The following is a 13,767-nucleotide window of genomic DNA, read 5'->3' as shown; positions in this document are numbered from 1 at the left end:
TGAAACTTGGGGTTCTCAGCAAATATCATAATAATTTATCCTTACACCTTTTTTTACTACCTCCTTAGACCTTAATATCTGCCTAAACGTAAGATGTTTAACGGTAAAAAAAAATCTTGTGGATAAAAATAAAAAAGAAGTAAGCCTAAATTTATCTGTAAGCGAGAGAGGATGAGAATAGGGATAAAAAAAATCCAAAAATTGAACAGCTAATTATGAGCTGTGAAGCGCCAAACAAGAAACAAAACAGAGGACAAACTGATCTGTTTTTGTACGGCTCTTAAATTTTAAATAAGAACTAAAAAGACATGCAGAGTCGTGTCTGAATTGATAAAGCGGTAATAAAGCCACCAAGGAGAGGAAAAAAAAGGGGGCCCGTTACGGCGCGTGGATTCTCAGCCGTCCGTTTCGTAACCGTAGTATCCACGCGCCTCTCGGTGATTTTTTTCGCAGTTGTTGTTTGTTTGTATGGCGGTGATAAACAAGAAAATATCTTTGCAATAATAATTGACGGAAAGAAAAAAAGTGAGCAACAAAAATAAATATCCAATTAATTTATTTTTCCTTCGAAAAGTTTTGTCGTGTTCCCTTGTTTCGAGAGTGTGTGTGTTTTATATAATGAGAAGAGATCTGTGATCTGTTTTGAAGCTTCTCTATAGAGTCTCTTCTCCTGCTGGTTAAACAAAGGGGGCAGACTTTTATTTGTTCTTTTATCACAATTGAGTTAATTTTCATTAACTTGCTCTAACGGTTCGGTCAGAATCAAGATTCTAGCTTAGCTCGTTTGAAGGAGGTATGTTCTTGTTTCTTAACATTTATTCTATTCATCTGCTTTGAGTTTTCTATGGTTTTTGAACATTGTTTGTTTTGCGTATTGTGTGAGGAACAAAACGATTATGGTTAATTAAACTGTTCCGTGGAATCTTGAAAAATATGTTAATGATTCTTGATCGTAAATAAAGCTTTGAAAAACATTTGTTAAATGATGAATGGATTATATTATTCAATAGAATTTTATTATGTGGAGTAAAAGCAAAGATCTGTGTTAAACTTATAATCAAAAAGTTTTTAATTGGTTTTGTTTCAGGGAAGGAAAAGATAAGAAAAGGAGAAAATGGTGATGGCTTGTGATGATCTTAAACAACAATCTTTGAAAGCTGCCGCTGATTCTTCTTCTGTACCGATCCCTCCACCTCCTCCCTCAAAATCCGATGGGCACCAGAAAAGATACGGCAACGATGTAGCTCCATGGCTCAACCATAGCTGCGTTCCTACAGAAACAAGAGATGTGTGGGATCGTCTTTTCAACGACGGATACAAAGCTGATGTTGTCATCTACACTGACAATGGCGGCATCGTCTATGCTCATGCTAATATCATTGTAAATGCTCTCTCTCCTTTGAAAACAAACTTATGTGATCCTTTTGTGTTGTTTGAATACTGACTTAAAATATCTTTTTTTATTGGATGAGGAATTTAAAACAGGGGACTGCTTCGAGTGTGATCAAAGGAATGTTGAAGCAAGCCAAAAAACATGGAAAGTGGTATACAATCTCAATCCGTGGCGTCCCTCATGAAGCTGTCCGAGTTTTCATTCGTTTCCTCTACTCTTCTTGGTACCACTTGTCTACTTACTTACTTACTCTTTTAACATTCACTTAGTGTTGATTAATTAAACCTGATTTTTTTTTTTTTTTTGGTATAGCTATAAGAAAGAAGAGATGAATGAGTATATCATGCACTTGCTGCTTATGTCTCACGCGTACGTGGTACCTCAGCTGAAACGGGTCTGTGAATGGCATCTAGAACATGGTTTGCTTACCACTGAGAACGTAATTGATGTCTTCCAGCTCGCCCTCCTCTGTGATTTCCCTCGCCTCAGCGTCATATCTCACCGTATGATCATGAAACACTTCAAGGAGCTTTACGCGACAGAAGCATGGACGGCTATGAAGAAAAGCCATCCCTTTCTCGAGAAAGAACTTAGAGACTCTGTCTTCATCGAAGAAAATGTAAATAAAGTTAATTACATTATTTTTTGTAACTCTAAAAAAATGGTTGTAACATATTATTATTATTATTATTATGTGCAGACGCGGAAAGAGAGGATCAGAAAACGCAATGAACAGAGGATATACTCGGAGCTGTACGAAGCGATGGAAGCGCTTGTTCATATATGCAGAGACGGGTGCAAAACAATAGGACCGCACGATAAAGATTTAAAACCCAACCACGCCACGTGTCACTACGAATCTTGCAAAGGGTTGGAATCGCTGATCAGGCATTTCGCTGGATGCAAGCTTAGGGTTCCAGGAGGTTGCTTGCATTGCAAGAGAATGTGGCAGCTCCTTGAGTTGCATTCTCGTGTTTGCGCTGATTCTGATCAGTGTGGAGTCCCACTATGCAGGTAACAAAAGTGTTCAGGAGACGACATTTTTACTGTAACATGTTGGGACTTGTGTGTTGATATTGTTGTTTGTGTTGGAACAGGAACTTTAAGGAGAAGATGGAGAAACAGAGCAAAAAGGATGAGGTTAGATGGAAACTTCTGGTGAAGAATGTGTTAGGGTCTAAGAAAATCGGAGCCTCTCCTTTCTTTTTACCTGTGACCAGCTCTTTCTCCACCACCACCATGTCTTAATCCGTGAGTCGTTTTCTTGAATCCCAAGAATGGCAAGTTTTAAGCGTTTCTTGTGATTTTCTCCCTAAAAAAAATGTAACATAATAAAATGAAATGAAATGAAAGAAACATATTTGGTGGTCAAAATCTAAGTTGGTTATGAATGTTAGATCCGGTTTATTTATATACTGCTTGATTAGTACTCGTTTCGGTTTAGTGGTTTTGTTGTTTTAACTCAGTGGCTTGTTGAGAAAGAAACAAGACAAAAAAGAGCAGGAATCCACCTAAGTTTAGTACGACCCTACTTCGTTTTGTTATTTTTAAATACCTCCAAAAATGGGAAACATCAACGAAAAGATCGTGGTGGGAGAAAAAAAAGTGACGCAGAACGGGACAAATGCAGTAAGGAAGAGAGAGACGTGTGGTACAAGCTGTACAGAATCGGTCTCACTCGCATCACATGTTCATTTTCATTAAATAATGGTGATGTTGGAAACGTCCATTGTCACAAAACACAAATCCGTGTACTCATATTACAACCATGTAAATGCATGTACGTTTCCTTTACAAATCTCCTTTTATAATATGTACTTTTCTTATTGGATTCTGATTCCTTCTCACCTAGAAAACAAGAGAAAAAAAATGTAAACACGATTTCAACGTATCTTATGATTCTGACTTATGTGGTTATATGACTAGCTAACTTTTGAATTGAATAAAGCTTATAAACTCCAAAATAAACAAAATCTCAACTAATAAACCCAAGAAATTAGGATATATTCATATATAGCTATCTATATTTCAACGGCCGACAAAAAAAGAAAAATTAACCAAGAAACTTATTTGTTAACGAAAATTTTATCATTGTTGTAGTGTTTGTTTTCTCCATGAACCGGTCCATATTCTCCGGCTTAACCAACTTAATATCTCCTCCGGTTTGAGAAACACCAACTTAATCCTTTTATCTCCAGTGTAAGAAACTGTACAGCCTTTTGTATTTTCATCACGTGGAAGAGTTGCTGCTGTGTTCATTATCTGAGCTTGTATCTTCTTGTCTTGACTTATACCTATGAAGAACCGGTAAGGAAGCTGTTGCTGAAATTCTGAACGATCTAGCTGAAGCCGAACCCATCGCTGACGACATTTCCTGCATTGTCTTAACTTCTTTACAAACGTTATCAAGAACTCCGAGAAAATCTCTCACGACCATGAAGATTCTTAAAGGATGTGCTTCTTCTTTTGCAGCGTCTCCGTGGAAATACTCTGTTACTTCTTTAACCATTGACAGAGCTTTTCTTTCTCCTCCTTTGACCTTTCGAATCTCTTCTTCTGCATCTTTGAGAAACGTTCTCATCGAATCAAAGAACTTCCCTGGAGTTGTTGTTGTTGCTGTCTCTGTCTTGATAAAAGTTCGGAGTTTCTCAAGACCCGTCTCGAGCTTTGTCACGTACCCACTCAGTACATCGGAATCCATCCCGGCTGATTTTTTAACGTTTGCCAGATCTCTACTCAGTCCAGCCACGACCTGTAGTCCTTGCTTTCTGAAACCGTCTTTGTTTTCGTGGAGGATGGTTTCATCTATTGTTGTTGTGGTCGCCTCGGATTTTGTGATTTCTTGAACGACAAAGTGTAGCAATGTGGTTTTGCCGTCAACTCCTTTTACGTCTACGAGTTTTAAAAGAGTATCGAGTTTGAAGGCTTTGGCTTCTCCACGATTAGTGCCAACATTCATTCTGTTTCCTGTCATTAAAACAGCTTCCAGGAGCTTAAGGAATAGCCTGCTTGCTTTTAATTCTAAGCTTGCTTCCTACAAAAGCAAACAAGGGACTGAGACTATCAAGAAAAAATCGTGAGAGAGATTGAATCATTTAGTGAGTGACTATCTAACCTCTAACGTTTGGAAAGAGTTCCTTAGATACTTGACTTCTGCATCAAAGTTGGCTCTATACAACATTGCTTCAACTCTTTTGAATGCAAAAGGGATATCGAGAATGGTTTTAAGGAATCTTTCAGCTGTTCCTAGTTTTGTGACATCACCAGAGTACTCTCGGAGTTTTATCTCCTCTTCCTTTGTTGGAGCCATCTTCACCAAAGTCTCTAGAAGTTCTGCACCTAAGCTCTCGGGATTACCTATTACCGTGTCACAAAATTTGAATTAAACTACAATAACAGAGACCAAACGTTTTTTTGCATCTCAGAGAAAACAATGCATAACGAAATCAATTTTTGTTTTGAGAATCTTAATGAATGGCAAGTATATAGCTCTACACCATATGCTTGCTACTCCTGTAAAATTCAAAGGATGGCCTTTATTAAAAAAAAAAAAAATCATACGTTGTGCAATCATTAAGAAGCAATATAAAGCAGAGAAAATCATTTCATATGTCATTGTTCTTTGCAATGATTATAACTTGTGGCCTAAGCCTTTTTTAGTATTACTTATCCTTTCACCCACCAGTACCTCTTATGAGCATCTCTATTACTATTCCTGCTACTAGAAAGATCTCCATTAGCCCATCAAGGCATCAAACTACGAACAGGTTATGTGTTGAACAGAGTAACCTAAATGCAAATAGCTTACTAGCTTATAAACGATCTAGGATAAGGCCAAACGTTACTTTGTGCAAATGAAACTTTACCGGAGTAATGAATCAAGTGGGAGAAAAAAACTTACCATCTAAAAGAGCTTCCGACACTTCCTCACGAGTTACATTCAGTGCTCTTAAGAGGATTGCGATGTTCTGCGATTTCTTTGGATCAAGCACTCTGTTCTCATTCTCAGCTGGAGGCATCACTGACCTTCTCACAGGTTCCTTCGGAGCTGAACTTGCTGAGCTGCAACCAAACAGATGCTCCATCCGATCTTCGTTCACTCTGTTAATTAATTACCACAACGATTCAAATAGTTACTGAAAACTGCAAACTCAAAGGTATGGTTTAACAAAGACAGTTAAGTAAATACGCACTGGAATGAGCTTGATTTGAGCTGGTCCCAAACAGTGGCTCGATCAGAGCTCGCGCGTACTTTGTCCCAGTGGAGTGGCTTTAACTTTGGCCTGCTTGGGTCCGTGTCCCCTTCTCCTGTCCCGGCTGATACACTTTTGGCCTCCTCCTCCTTAACAGCTTTCGATTGAGGACTTGGAGTCTTGAACGCTAGTTTTCTTGGGTGATCATCTACCTTCGTTGCTTCTGAGTTGCTGAGTTTTCGAGGTATCTGGAAATCTCTTGGCCGTATCTGAGGAGGCCGAGGAGGAGGAGGTGGGGGTGGAGGTGGCGTATAGAGTGGAGGAGGTGGAGGTGGAGGCGGCGTGTGGAGATGAGGAGTAGGAGACGACCTCCTTGGTGACACTCGCGTGCTGAGAGGTGACTTATCCTGCGTAGTAATCGCCTGAAACGCCGCCCTATTCGGCGGAGGAGGAGGCTGAGAGAACTTAGGCTTGTTCTGTGGATAAGGAATCTCTATTAGCTCATCAGTTTCCAAGCCTCTAAACGGTGGAGGTTGCACAGGCGGCGGTTTCTGCTTTATCGACGGAATGATGACGTGCTTCATCTCCGGCGACCTAGATCCCGCCGACGTTCCGAACTTCGACTTCGGAGAAGTCCTCTTCGAGTGAGGAGGGATGGATCCAGAGGAATGGCCGTTGCTGTTGCTGACTGACCGAGGAAACGCCGTGTAGTAACCGTCGTCGCTGCTGATAGCAGATCCGTGCGGCGTGTAGAACGCGGTGTCGCGGCATTCTTCGTCGGAAGACGACGATGCAGAAGGAGACAAGGCCGAGGGAGACTGTTGCTGGTGCTGCTGCGGCGGTTTAGATAACGGCGGGAGCGGTTGGAGCTCAGGACTCGGACGGTATCGATCCGATCGCTTGTTAGCCGAGTTTAATTTCCGGTACGGAGAAGTATTAACCGGTCCAATAGAGTCGCTGGCCGGTTCGCGGCTCGGTTCAACGGTTCCCATGTAGAGAAACGTGGAAGACGTCGGTGGTAACGGATCTTCGTGGAATCTTCGAGAACCGGCATCTCCTCCTCCTCTAGTGACGAGTTTCTGAGTGTCGCTGGCGTGTTTAGCTTTGTGGCGGTACAAGAAGAAAGCTAGAGCCGAGAGCATACCGAGCGTGACGACTCCAACGGATATGGCGATCGCGAGTTTCGCCCCTGGCTTCGACTGTTGAGTAGTAGCTGTTGGAATCGGTAGTCCGCCATTGGCTTCGGAGGAAGCAGGAGGCGGAGGAGGAGGAGGGAGCTGAGGCTGGTCAGGGGTAGAAGGATTCTCCGGGAAAAATGGCTGATCGGGAGGAGGCGGCGTGGACTGGAAATCTGGAGGAGGAGGAGGAGAACTATCCGGGAAAAGCGGCTGATGGAGGATTCTTCTATGAATCTGGTTAACTTCTTCACCAGCTGAGAAGGAGGATGAAGATAGAGAGACGGAGAAGGAGAAGAGAAGCAAGAAGAAGAAGAATCTCGAATGAAGAAAACTCATGGTGAATTTTGATTAACTGTTTTACAATCCTTCTCTCTCTCTAAGTTCATCTTCTTCCTTCTTCCTGCCTCTTTTTTTCTTTTTGGAGGCTTGCTTGTTTGTATCTTCAATAAGAAAAAGGTTAATGGAAAAACAAAAAGAAAAGGGAAAGTAAGAGCAGAGGAGAGGAAGCGAAAGTTCGTTTCGTTTCAAGATCTGAGATTTAAGCTGCTGAGTCAGCATTCCGGGATCGTTTAATCTACTTTTACCTTCTTTAATTTTCCGTTAATTAGTAGTTAATTATCCCGTAGTAGAAAAAACTGGTCGCATTATTTGTGCGCGGCAAGCATGTTAAAAAACGAATAAATAATTCGATTAAATTACTGGTCAATTTGGAGGTCAAAATACGTTAAAATGAAGAATAGACAGCCTCACATTTCACATCCAGCATATTGACTACTAATCATACTAAAATTCAACCTTGTAATTAAACTGTGGACACTCATCGTCATGTTGTGCGTTACATTAGATTTCATTTTTGCAATATGATCCAGCAGCATATTATATTTGGAAGTCCGTGCCACGTGAGATTCAACGAACATCGAAAGACAAAAATATCCTTATATATCAGTATTAATTTAACAGAGAATGTGACTGTCCTTCTCCGTCCCACGTAGAAATTTCCGATTCTGCTTCGTTGATACCAAGACGGAGGAAAAAGACACGTACATACCATTCCACCATCAGCTTTTCGGTTTTATTGGTATCACTAATTAAAATATTTTTTGCTAAAGAAAAAACCAATTACAATATGAAACAAACAACTAATACCTCATGACTCATGTCCGTAATCAAATGAAGACAATCCGCTGTGGTCCAGTCCATCGTAGATGAGAATATGGGCCAACATTTGCAATTTGTGTTGCTTGAGAATTTAAAATGCTGTTTCGAGAAATAAAATAAGATTTACTTAACTCTTCCTACAACTAATTTCACAGACGAAGGACATGCTTTCTCATACGTGAAATGGGTTCATACCGTATAAGTCAAGTTTATGATGAGTGAGTCTGTATTAAAATAAAAAAGGTTATAAAAAAGGAAGAAAGAAGACCCATACAATGTAATCTTGGAATAAAGTGACACAACGAGCTCAACGTTACATCTCTATCTTTTCTTTTTATCTTTTTCTTTCTTTTGCTTTTATTCTTTCAATTTTCGTCTCTTTCGTCTTTTGGGGGTAAAAGAAAATAAATGGTTTATAGATCCACCGACTCATACACTATTGTTTATATTTTTATTAATGGCAATTGACAAGTGTAGAACCAAGGGAAGGGTCAAGCACACGCTCTCTAGCGTTTTGCTCTCTTTTTCACTTCAGCACATATAACTTTCTCATTATCTTTCATCCTTATACTTTTTTCATTATCATTTGCTGGGGATGCCAATCTCTTTTGCTATAGTTTACAAGAGCACGTTAGTTACAAAAATACGAGAGGCTCAGTCGTAATCTAAAGAGTGGATTGTATAGATTGTATTCTTACCTCTTTTGAGCATACTTCTAACCTTTGGCTGCCTTGTGTGAGAATCGGCTTAATACATTGTCAATAAGTAGAAACTAATATTCCTCTTGGCCAAAAAGGAAAAAAAAAATTCCAGAGACAAAAGAAAGGTTTTCTTCTGTTCCACGTAACATGAACTCTACCAAACACTTAAGGCTTAAGGCTTAAGATAAATTATTCTTCTAACACTTTTGTAATCATTTTTCTATCATTATTGTCACTCTTTGATATTCTTATACAGCATATATTCTAGCTAGTACTATATTTTTTTCCTACGACGTATGTTAAGTTCCAAAAAGATCCACATTTTAGAAAATAAATTTTGTTTCAAAAATATATATTTTTCATTTTTAATATATTATTTGATGGTAAATTGTAGATTTCAAAAAATTGTGTTTATTACAATTTTACTGGTTAAAATTTATCGAAAATAGTTATTACAAACATATATATACATTTATAATCACTATTTAATATATACATATATTTTTAATACTCTTATTAATATGTATGAAAATCCATTTTGAAGCAGATGGAATAGTACATTCTTAATTTAATTCTAAACCTTAGTTTCAACTTAATATAATGTTGCATTTTATTGAAAAGTTTTTACCAACGACTATACTCCTAATCGAGTTTATATATTTTAAATTTTAATTACTTGATGTAGTTAAGAGAGATTAACGTTGTATATAAACCATTAGAAGCATGTAATGAACTAATGATACCGACAGACCCGAGAAGATAGTGGTTCGAATGGGTCAATGCTTGGATTTCAAAGTCGGCGTCGTTTTCTTACTTATTAGCTTTCTTTAATTATCTGGTTAAATATTAATTATTGGGGGTAATCATGATAAAGCTACTAGACAGATCCCTTCATAGTGTTGTTGTCATAATGATTGTGACAGGATCATGCAAAACGTTCAAAGCAATTTTAGAATCTCACACCACTTCACTTAATAATACAAGTCTCGCCACAGCCTTTCTAATAAAATTAGTCCATCAGATTCGAATATTAAAATTAGTCCATCAGATAAAGCTACTAGACAGATCCCTTCATAGTGTTGTTGTCATAATGATTGTGACAGGATCATGCAAAACGTTCAAAGCAATTTTAGAATCTCACACCACTTCACTTAATAATACAAGTCTCGCCACAGCCTTTCTAATAAAATTAGTCCATCAGATTCGAATATTAAGCTTTCCTCTTTAAAAGAAACAGGAAATAATTAAATAACTAAATCTTGAATAGAGAAGCGAGGAACCAATGCTTGAGGTAGCCCAATGTATCGGGCTGTGTTCAAGGGCCTAAATAAAGCCCATCTGTGGACTGTTCTAACACTTAGTGGTTAATCTAAATTGAGTTAACAGGTGTTAAGCTTAAGCCTAATAACCATTCAGTGCACTTTTCATTGACAATGGGCTTCGGTTACGTAAGAAGGAAAAAAGAAAAAAATTATCAGAGCCAGGTTTCGATCCTGGGACCTGTGGGTTATGGGCCCACCACGCTTCCGCTGCGCCACTCTGATCAATTTAATTATTGGGTTTGTTGACTGTATATGACCACGTCTTTGCCTATTTGTTTGATGGGCTTTAAGTTGTCTCATGTAGGTCTCAACACAAATTGATCATTAGTGAAATTATATCTATTGTATTTGTTAACCCTTGCGAATATTCATAAGACTGTTTCTTATTGCAACACAACAACCCATTCATAAGACTGTTTCTATGTACACTGTGTAGGCATTAAGTCGCGTTGAAAACTTCCCGATATACTTAAGCTAAAACGACAGCTTTTAGGTTCGCTGGAGTGTTTTGGCAGTTGAATTGACTAAGTAGACAAAAACTATTATGAGAGCAACGACGACCGACTTCATAATGTAACAACACGAAGACTAAGACCCAGTACTCCACTTTCTTTTTTATCCTCGTCAAGGAAACCCAATTGTTATATTTAAAACACTATTTAAATTTCATTTCCTTTTGTTCTTTGTTTTTATAACACATCGTTATATTGGTTTTAAGTTGGTGATCACTGACTAGTGGGCAAGTTTCACACACATATGATTAGGAATAACAAAAAAAATATCTTAATATACATATGCACGCAACACTTGATGAAATCGACTATGTCATTTTCATTGGTGAAAAAGACAAAAATTATTAAGAACTTTAAGAAAGTCGTTTTTCTTTCTAAATAACCAAATAAAGTTTTGGATCGATCGAACAGAGAATGCGTGAGACGGTGTTGCAACGACCTGTCACCATCATGTATAGCCTGAGGCTTAAGTCTCGTACCGACTTTAACTATACACCGGGGATTTCTACCATTCATATTAGGCCACGCGGGCCACCAGACAAAAGTTTAGCCTTCTTTAGCCAATGTGAGAAGGCCAGATAAGCAATGGCACAATGCCACCCCATATCACTAAACAGAGTGGCAAAAGCCTCATCTTTTTCTATTAAAACTTTTAAACACAACTCCGAAGCCTCATCTTTTTCTATTAAAACTTTTAAATACAACTCCGAAGATATGGCACTCTATTTAAAGAACGACCGTCTTCCTAATTTAAATTTTAATTATAGTTTTGACATCCCTAATCCTAATGTTTGGGTGGCTAGTGGCTACCGCGAAAAGTGTAAGAACCAACTTGAAAGTCGTAACATCTTCGTTATATTTAATTTTTTTTTTTTGAATATTTCCCAACCAATTGGTTAAAAACTCGGTCTCCTACGTATGAGAAACTAAAGGGATGATGTATGCATATAGTTATAGTTGAGACTTGGGAGGATATTTACGAAAATGCAAGTGGACTATTTTAAAAAAAAAATTGGGAATCATAGAAGGTAATTATAACAAACCATAGTATTGATAAAAGTTTCTAGCTATGAGTCTATATATAATTAGCTTGGTATATAAACTCGAAAGTGTTGATCTAGAAAAAAAGCGTTTACGTAGGCATGTATATATTGCCTAAGAGAGATATTTTGCAATACAAGACATTTTACTATTATTCTTTGAAATTTCTCAATAAGTTTGGCCATTTCTAGCTAAAAACAATGCATTGACTTGGTATATGAAAATGATACTAATATTCCAAAACTAATGACAACATAACACATAAAATAAAGGAGTTTAATGGATAGAAGAAAGCAAGAGCAGAGCACCACTTGATCACTCATAGCCCACGTTCCCACTCTCAATCCCAATTCTGAAAGATCCCTTGGAAAAATATACTAGTATAAATCAAACCAACTCCCAAAACACAAACAACACAACACACAAGACGTGCTCACAATACATCACACACTTCACTCTTTCTTCTTCTTAAATACCTCAAGATCACATCTCAAAACTAGAAGAAGAATTTTTTTTTTTTTATAAATGGCTCTTGAGACTCTCAATTCTCCGAGTTCAGCCACCGCCACGGCTCGGCCTCTTCTCCGGTATCGTGAAGAAATGGAGCCGGATCATCTCGAGCAATGGGCTAAGAGAAAACGCACCAAGCGACAACGTCTTGATCAGAATCACCACAGTCAAGATCAAGAACCCACTCCTTCCGAAGAAGAGTATCTCGCTCTTTGTCTCCTCATGCTCGCTCGTGGAACCGCCGTACAGCCTCCTCTCACTCCGCCTCCGCCGCCACGTCGCCCGTCTTCCGATCACCGTGATTTCAAGTGTACGGTCTGCGGAAAGTCGTTCACCTCTTACCAAGCCTTGGGTGGACACAAGACGAGTCACCGGAAACCGCCGGCGAATAACGTCGACGTTCCGAGCAGCCAAGAGCCATCTAATAACAACGGTCACAGTAACGTTGTTTTTAGCGGTAACGGTACTGCTAGTAACGGTGTTAGTCAGAGCGGAAAGATCCACACCTGTTCAATCTGTTTCAAGTCGTTTCCGTCTGGCCAAGCATTAGGCGGACACAAACGGTGTCACTATGACGGTGGTAATAACGGAAACGGTAACGGCTGTAGCAGCAACAGCGTAGGAGTCATCGGTGGCAGTGACGTCAGCGACGTGGATGACGAAAGATCGTCGGAACGAAGCGCCATCCGTGGATTTGACTTAAACTTACCGGCTGATCAAGTCTCGGTGGTTATTTCTTAAACGTTGACTCGGTGAATATTGAAAGTCAACTTTCAAGCGGAGAATGGGTGTTAGTGGCCGTGAAGCTTAACAGTCGTTTCTTTACCAGTTGCTTCAGTTTGACTGAGTCTGTAATGAAAATGATTGGAGTGGACTTGCGCAATTACCATTGCATTACTATTATTATATTTTTTAAAAGAAATGTTTATTTGTTGTTGGATTTGTTTATAGACAGAGGAGACAATTGGGATTTTGAGTGTTATTTTTCTAAAAAAATTAGTAACAATAATACAGAGAAGGATGATTGGATCGTACACGTTATTACATAGTGGAACGTTCTAAAATGCTGCAATTCTTATTTATTCTTAACTAATTTTTTTCCCCAAATAATTGGCTAATGGGGCTATACTGATTACTGAGAAATGATATGTCTATTTAAACATTTGAGTCAATTACTTTTGTCTCAATATACATTATTACATATACATCTTTACTTTTATAGATACAAAATTAGTTATATAATAAACAAATACCATAATTTATTAACCTTAGATATTAATAAAATTTCTGTTTCTAATTTTTATTAGAAAAAAACTAAAAAACTAAGAATCTTTTTTTTTGCGAAAAAAAACTAAGAATCTTTGTCCTTCGTTTTACACTTTTACTCTGTTTCTTCACATTCTACCTTCTCACCAAGAAAGACGATTCTCCAGCCATCTCTCGAGTGTTCTCACCAATGCTTTCTTCAGCGTACTCCCTACATTGTATCACAGGTCCTTCATCGTCGTCATCCGTGTTTTGACTAATTAGACCGAACTCGGTTCGAAAACATCACATGTCGGTCCAATTAGCCAAAATAAAAAAAGTATATATTTATAGAGAAAACGTCAAGAAGAAGATAAGGTTGAGTTGTGTTTGTTTTGTGAATGTACAAAAAGTTGGTTAAAGTGTCTCTTATCATCTCTGTTTGCTCTAATCCGAATTATTCATATGGGTCTTTCGAACCTAATTTTCTTCTGCAAACAAGCAGGCCTTTCAC

The 13,767-nt window shown here is 38.4% G+C and overlaps 3 protein-coding genes and 1 non-coding gene across 5 annotated transcripts; 2 read left to right on the top strand and 2 right to left on the bottom strand.

Moving 5' to 3' along the window:
• Positions 1–327: 327 nt before the first annotated feature.
• LOC108861709 (BTB/POZ and TAZ domain-containing protein 4) lies at positions 328–2,824 on the top strand. Of its 2 annotated transcripts, XM_018635644.2 has the most exons (6): positions 328–793; positions 1,088–1,381; positions 1,486–1,616; positions 1,706–2,012; positions 2,094–2,407; positions 2,491–2,824. In XM_018635644.2, the coding sequence occupies exons 2-6, from the start codon at positions 1,115–1,117 to the stop codon at positions 2,639–2,641; spliced, it is 1,170 nt and encodes a 389-aa protein (XP_018491146.2). In that variant the 5' UTR covers positions 328–793; positions 1,088–1,114; the 3' UTR covers positions 2,642–2,824. The 2 variants fall into 2 exon arrangements, with proteins under 2 accessions (XP_018491146.2, XP_056842510.1); XM_056986530.1 differs by lacking the exon at positions 328–793 and having other exon boundaries at positions 1,248–1,381; positions 1,473–1,616.
• A 552-nt stretch (positions 2,825–3,376) lies between these two features.
• On the bottom strand, positions 3,377–7,272 carry LOC108861707 (formin-like protein 6). The gene is made up of 4 exons (XM_018635643.2): positions 5,587–7,272; positions 5,295–5,494; positions 4,509–4,750; positions 3,377–4,427 (listed from the first exon to the last, which is right to left on the bottom strand). Exons 1-4 carry the CDS (start codon positions 7,098–7,100, stop codon positions 3,624–3,626), a joined length of 2,760 nt encoding a protein of 919 aa, XP_018491145.2. The 5' UTR covers positions 7,101–7,272; the 3' UTR covers positions 3,377–3,623.
• A 2,823-nt stretch (positions 7,273–10,095) lies between these two features.
• On the bottom strand, positions 10,096–10,167 carry TRNAM-CAU (transfer RNA methionine (anticodon CAU)). The gene has a single exon. It is a non-coding gene; the product is annotated as a tRNA-Met (tRNA).
• A 1,607-nt stretch (positions 10,168–11,774) lies between these two features.
• Positions 11,775–12,980, top strand: LOC108859329 (zinc finger protein AZF1). Its single transcript, XM_018633220.2, has one exon. The coding sequence runs from the start codon at positions 12,024–12,026 to the stop codon at positions 12,747–12,749; it is 726 nt and encodes a 241-aa protein (XP_018488722.1). The 5' UTR covers positions 11,775–12,023; the 3' UTR covers positions 12,750–12,980.
• The last annotated feature ends 787 nt before the right edge of the window (positions 12,981–13,767 follow it).

Source organism: Raphanus sativus, chromosome 5 (genome assembly GCF_000801105.2).
Source record: "Raphanus sativus cultivar WK10039 chromosome 5, ASM80110v3, whole genome shotgun sequence".
NCBI lineage: Eukaryota > Viridiplantae > Streptophyta > Magnoliopsida > Brassicales > Brassicaceae > Raphanus > Raphanus sativus.
Note: the sequence above shows the minus strand (reverse complement) of the source record. Positions and strands in the feature narration are given on the sequence as shown.

Excerpts from the sequence above, each read along its gene's own strand:
- LOC108861709 (XM_018635644.2), top strand. The coding sequence starts at position 1,115 with ATGGTGATGGCTTGTGATGATCTTAAACAACAATCTTTGAAAGCTGCC. Across the intron at positions 1,617-1,705 it reads CGTTTCCTCTACTCTTCTTG|CTATAAGAAAGAAGAGATGA; the intron begins GTACCACTTGTC and ends TTTTTGGTATAG. Across the intron at positions 2,013-2,093 it reads CTGTCTTCATCGAAGAAAAT|ACGCGGAAAGAGAGGATCAG; the intron begins GTAAATAAAGTT and ends TATTATGTGCAG.
- LOC108861707 (XM_018635643.2), bottom strand. The coding sequence starts at position 7,100 with ATGAGTTTTCTTCATTCGAGATTCTTCTTCTTCTTGCTTCTCTTCTCC. Across the intron at positions 5,495-5,586 it reads CTCAAATCAAGCTCATTCCA|AGTGAACGAAGATCGGATGG; the intron begins GTGCGTATTTAC and ends ATTAATTAACAG. Across the intron at positions 4,428-4,508 it reads ACTCTTTCCAAACGTTAGAG|GAAGCAAGCTTAGAATTAAA; the intron begins GTTAGATAGTCA and ends TTGCTTTTGTAG.
- LOC108859329 (XM_018633220.2), top strand. The coding sequence starts at position 12,024 with ATGGCTCTTGAGACTCTCAATTCTCCGAGTTCAGCCACCGCCACGGCT.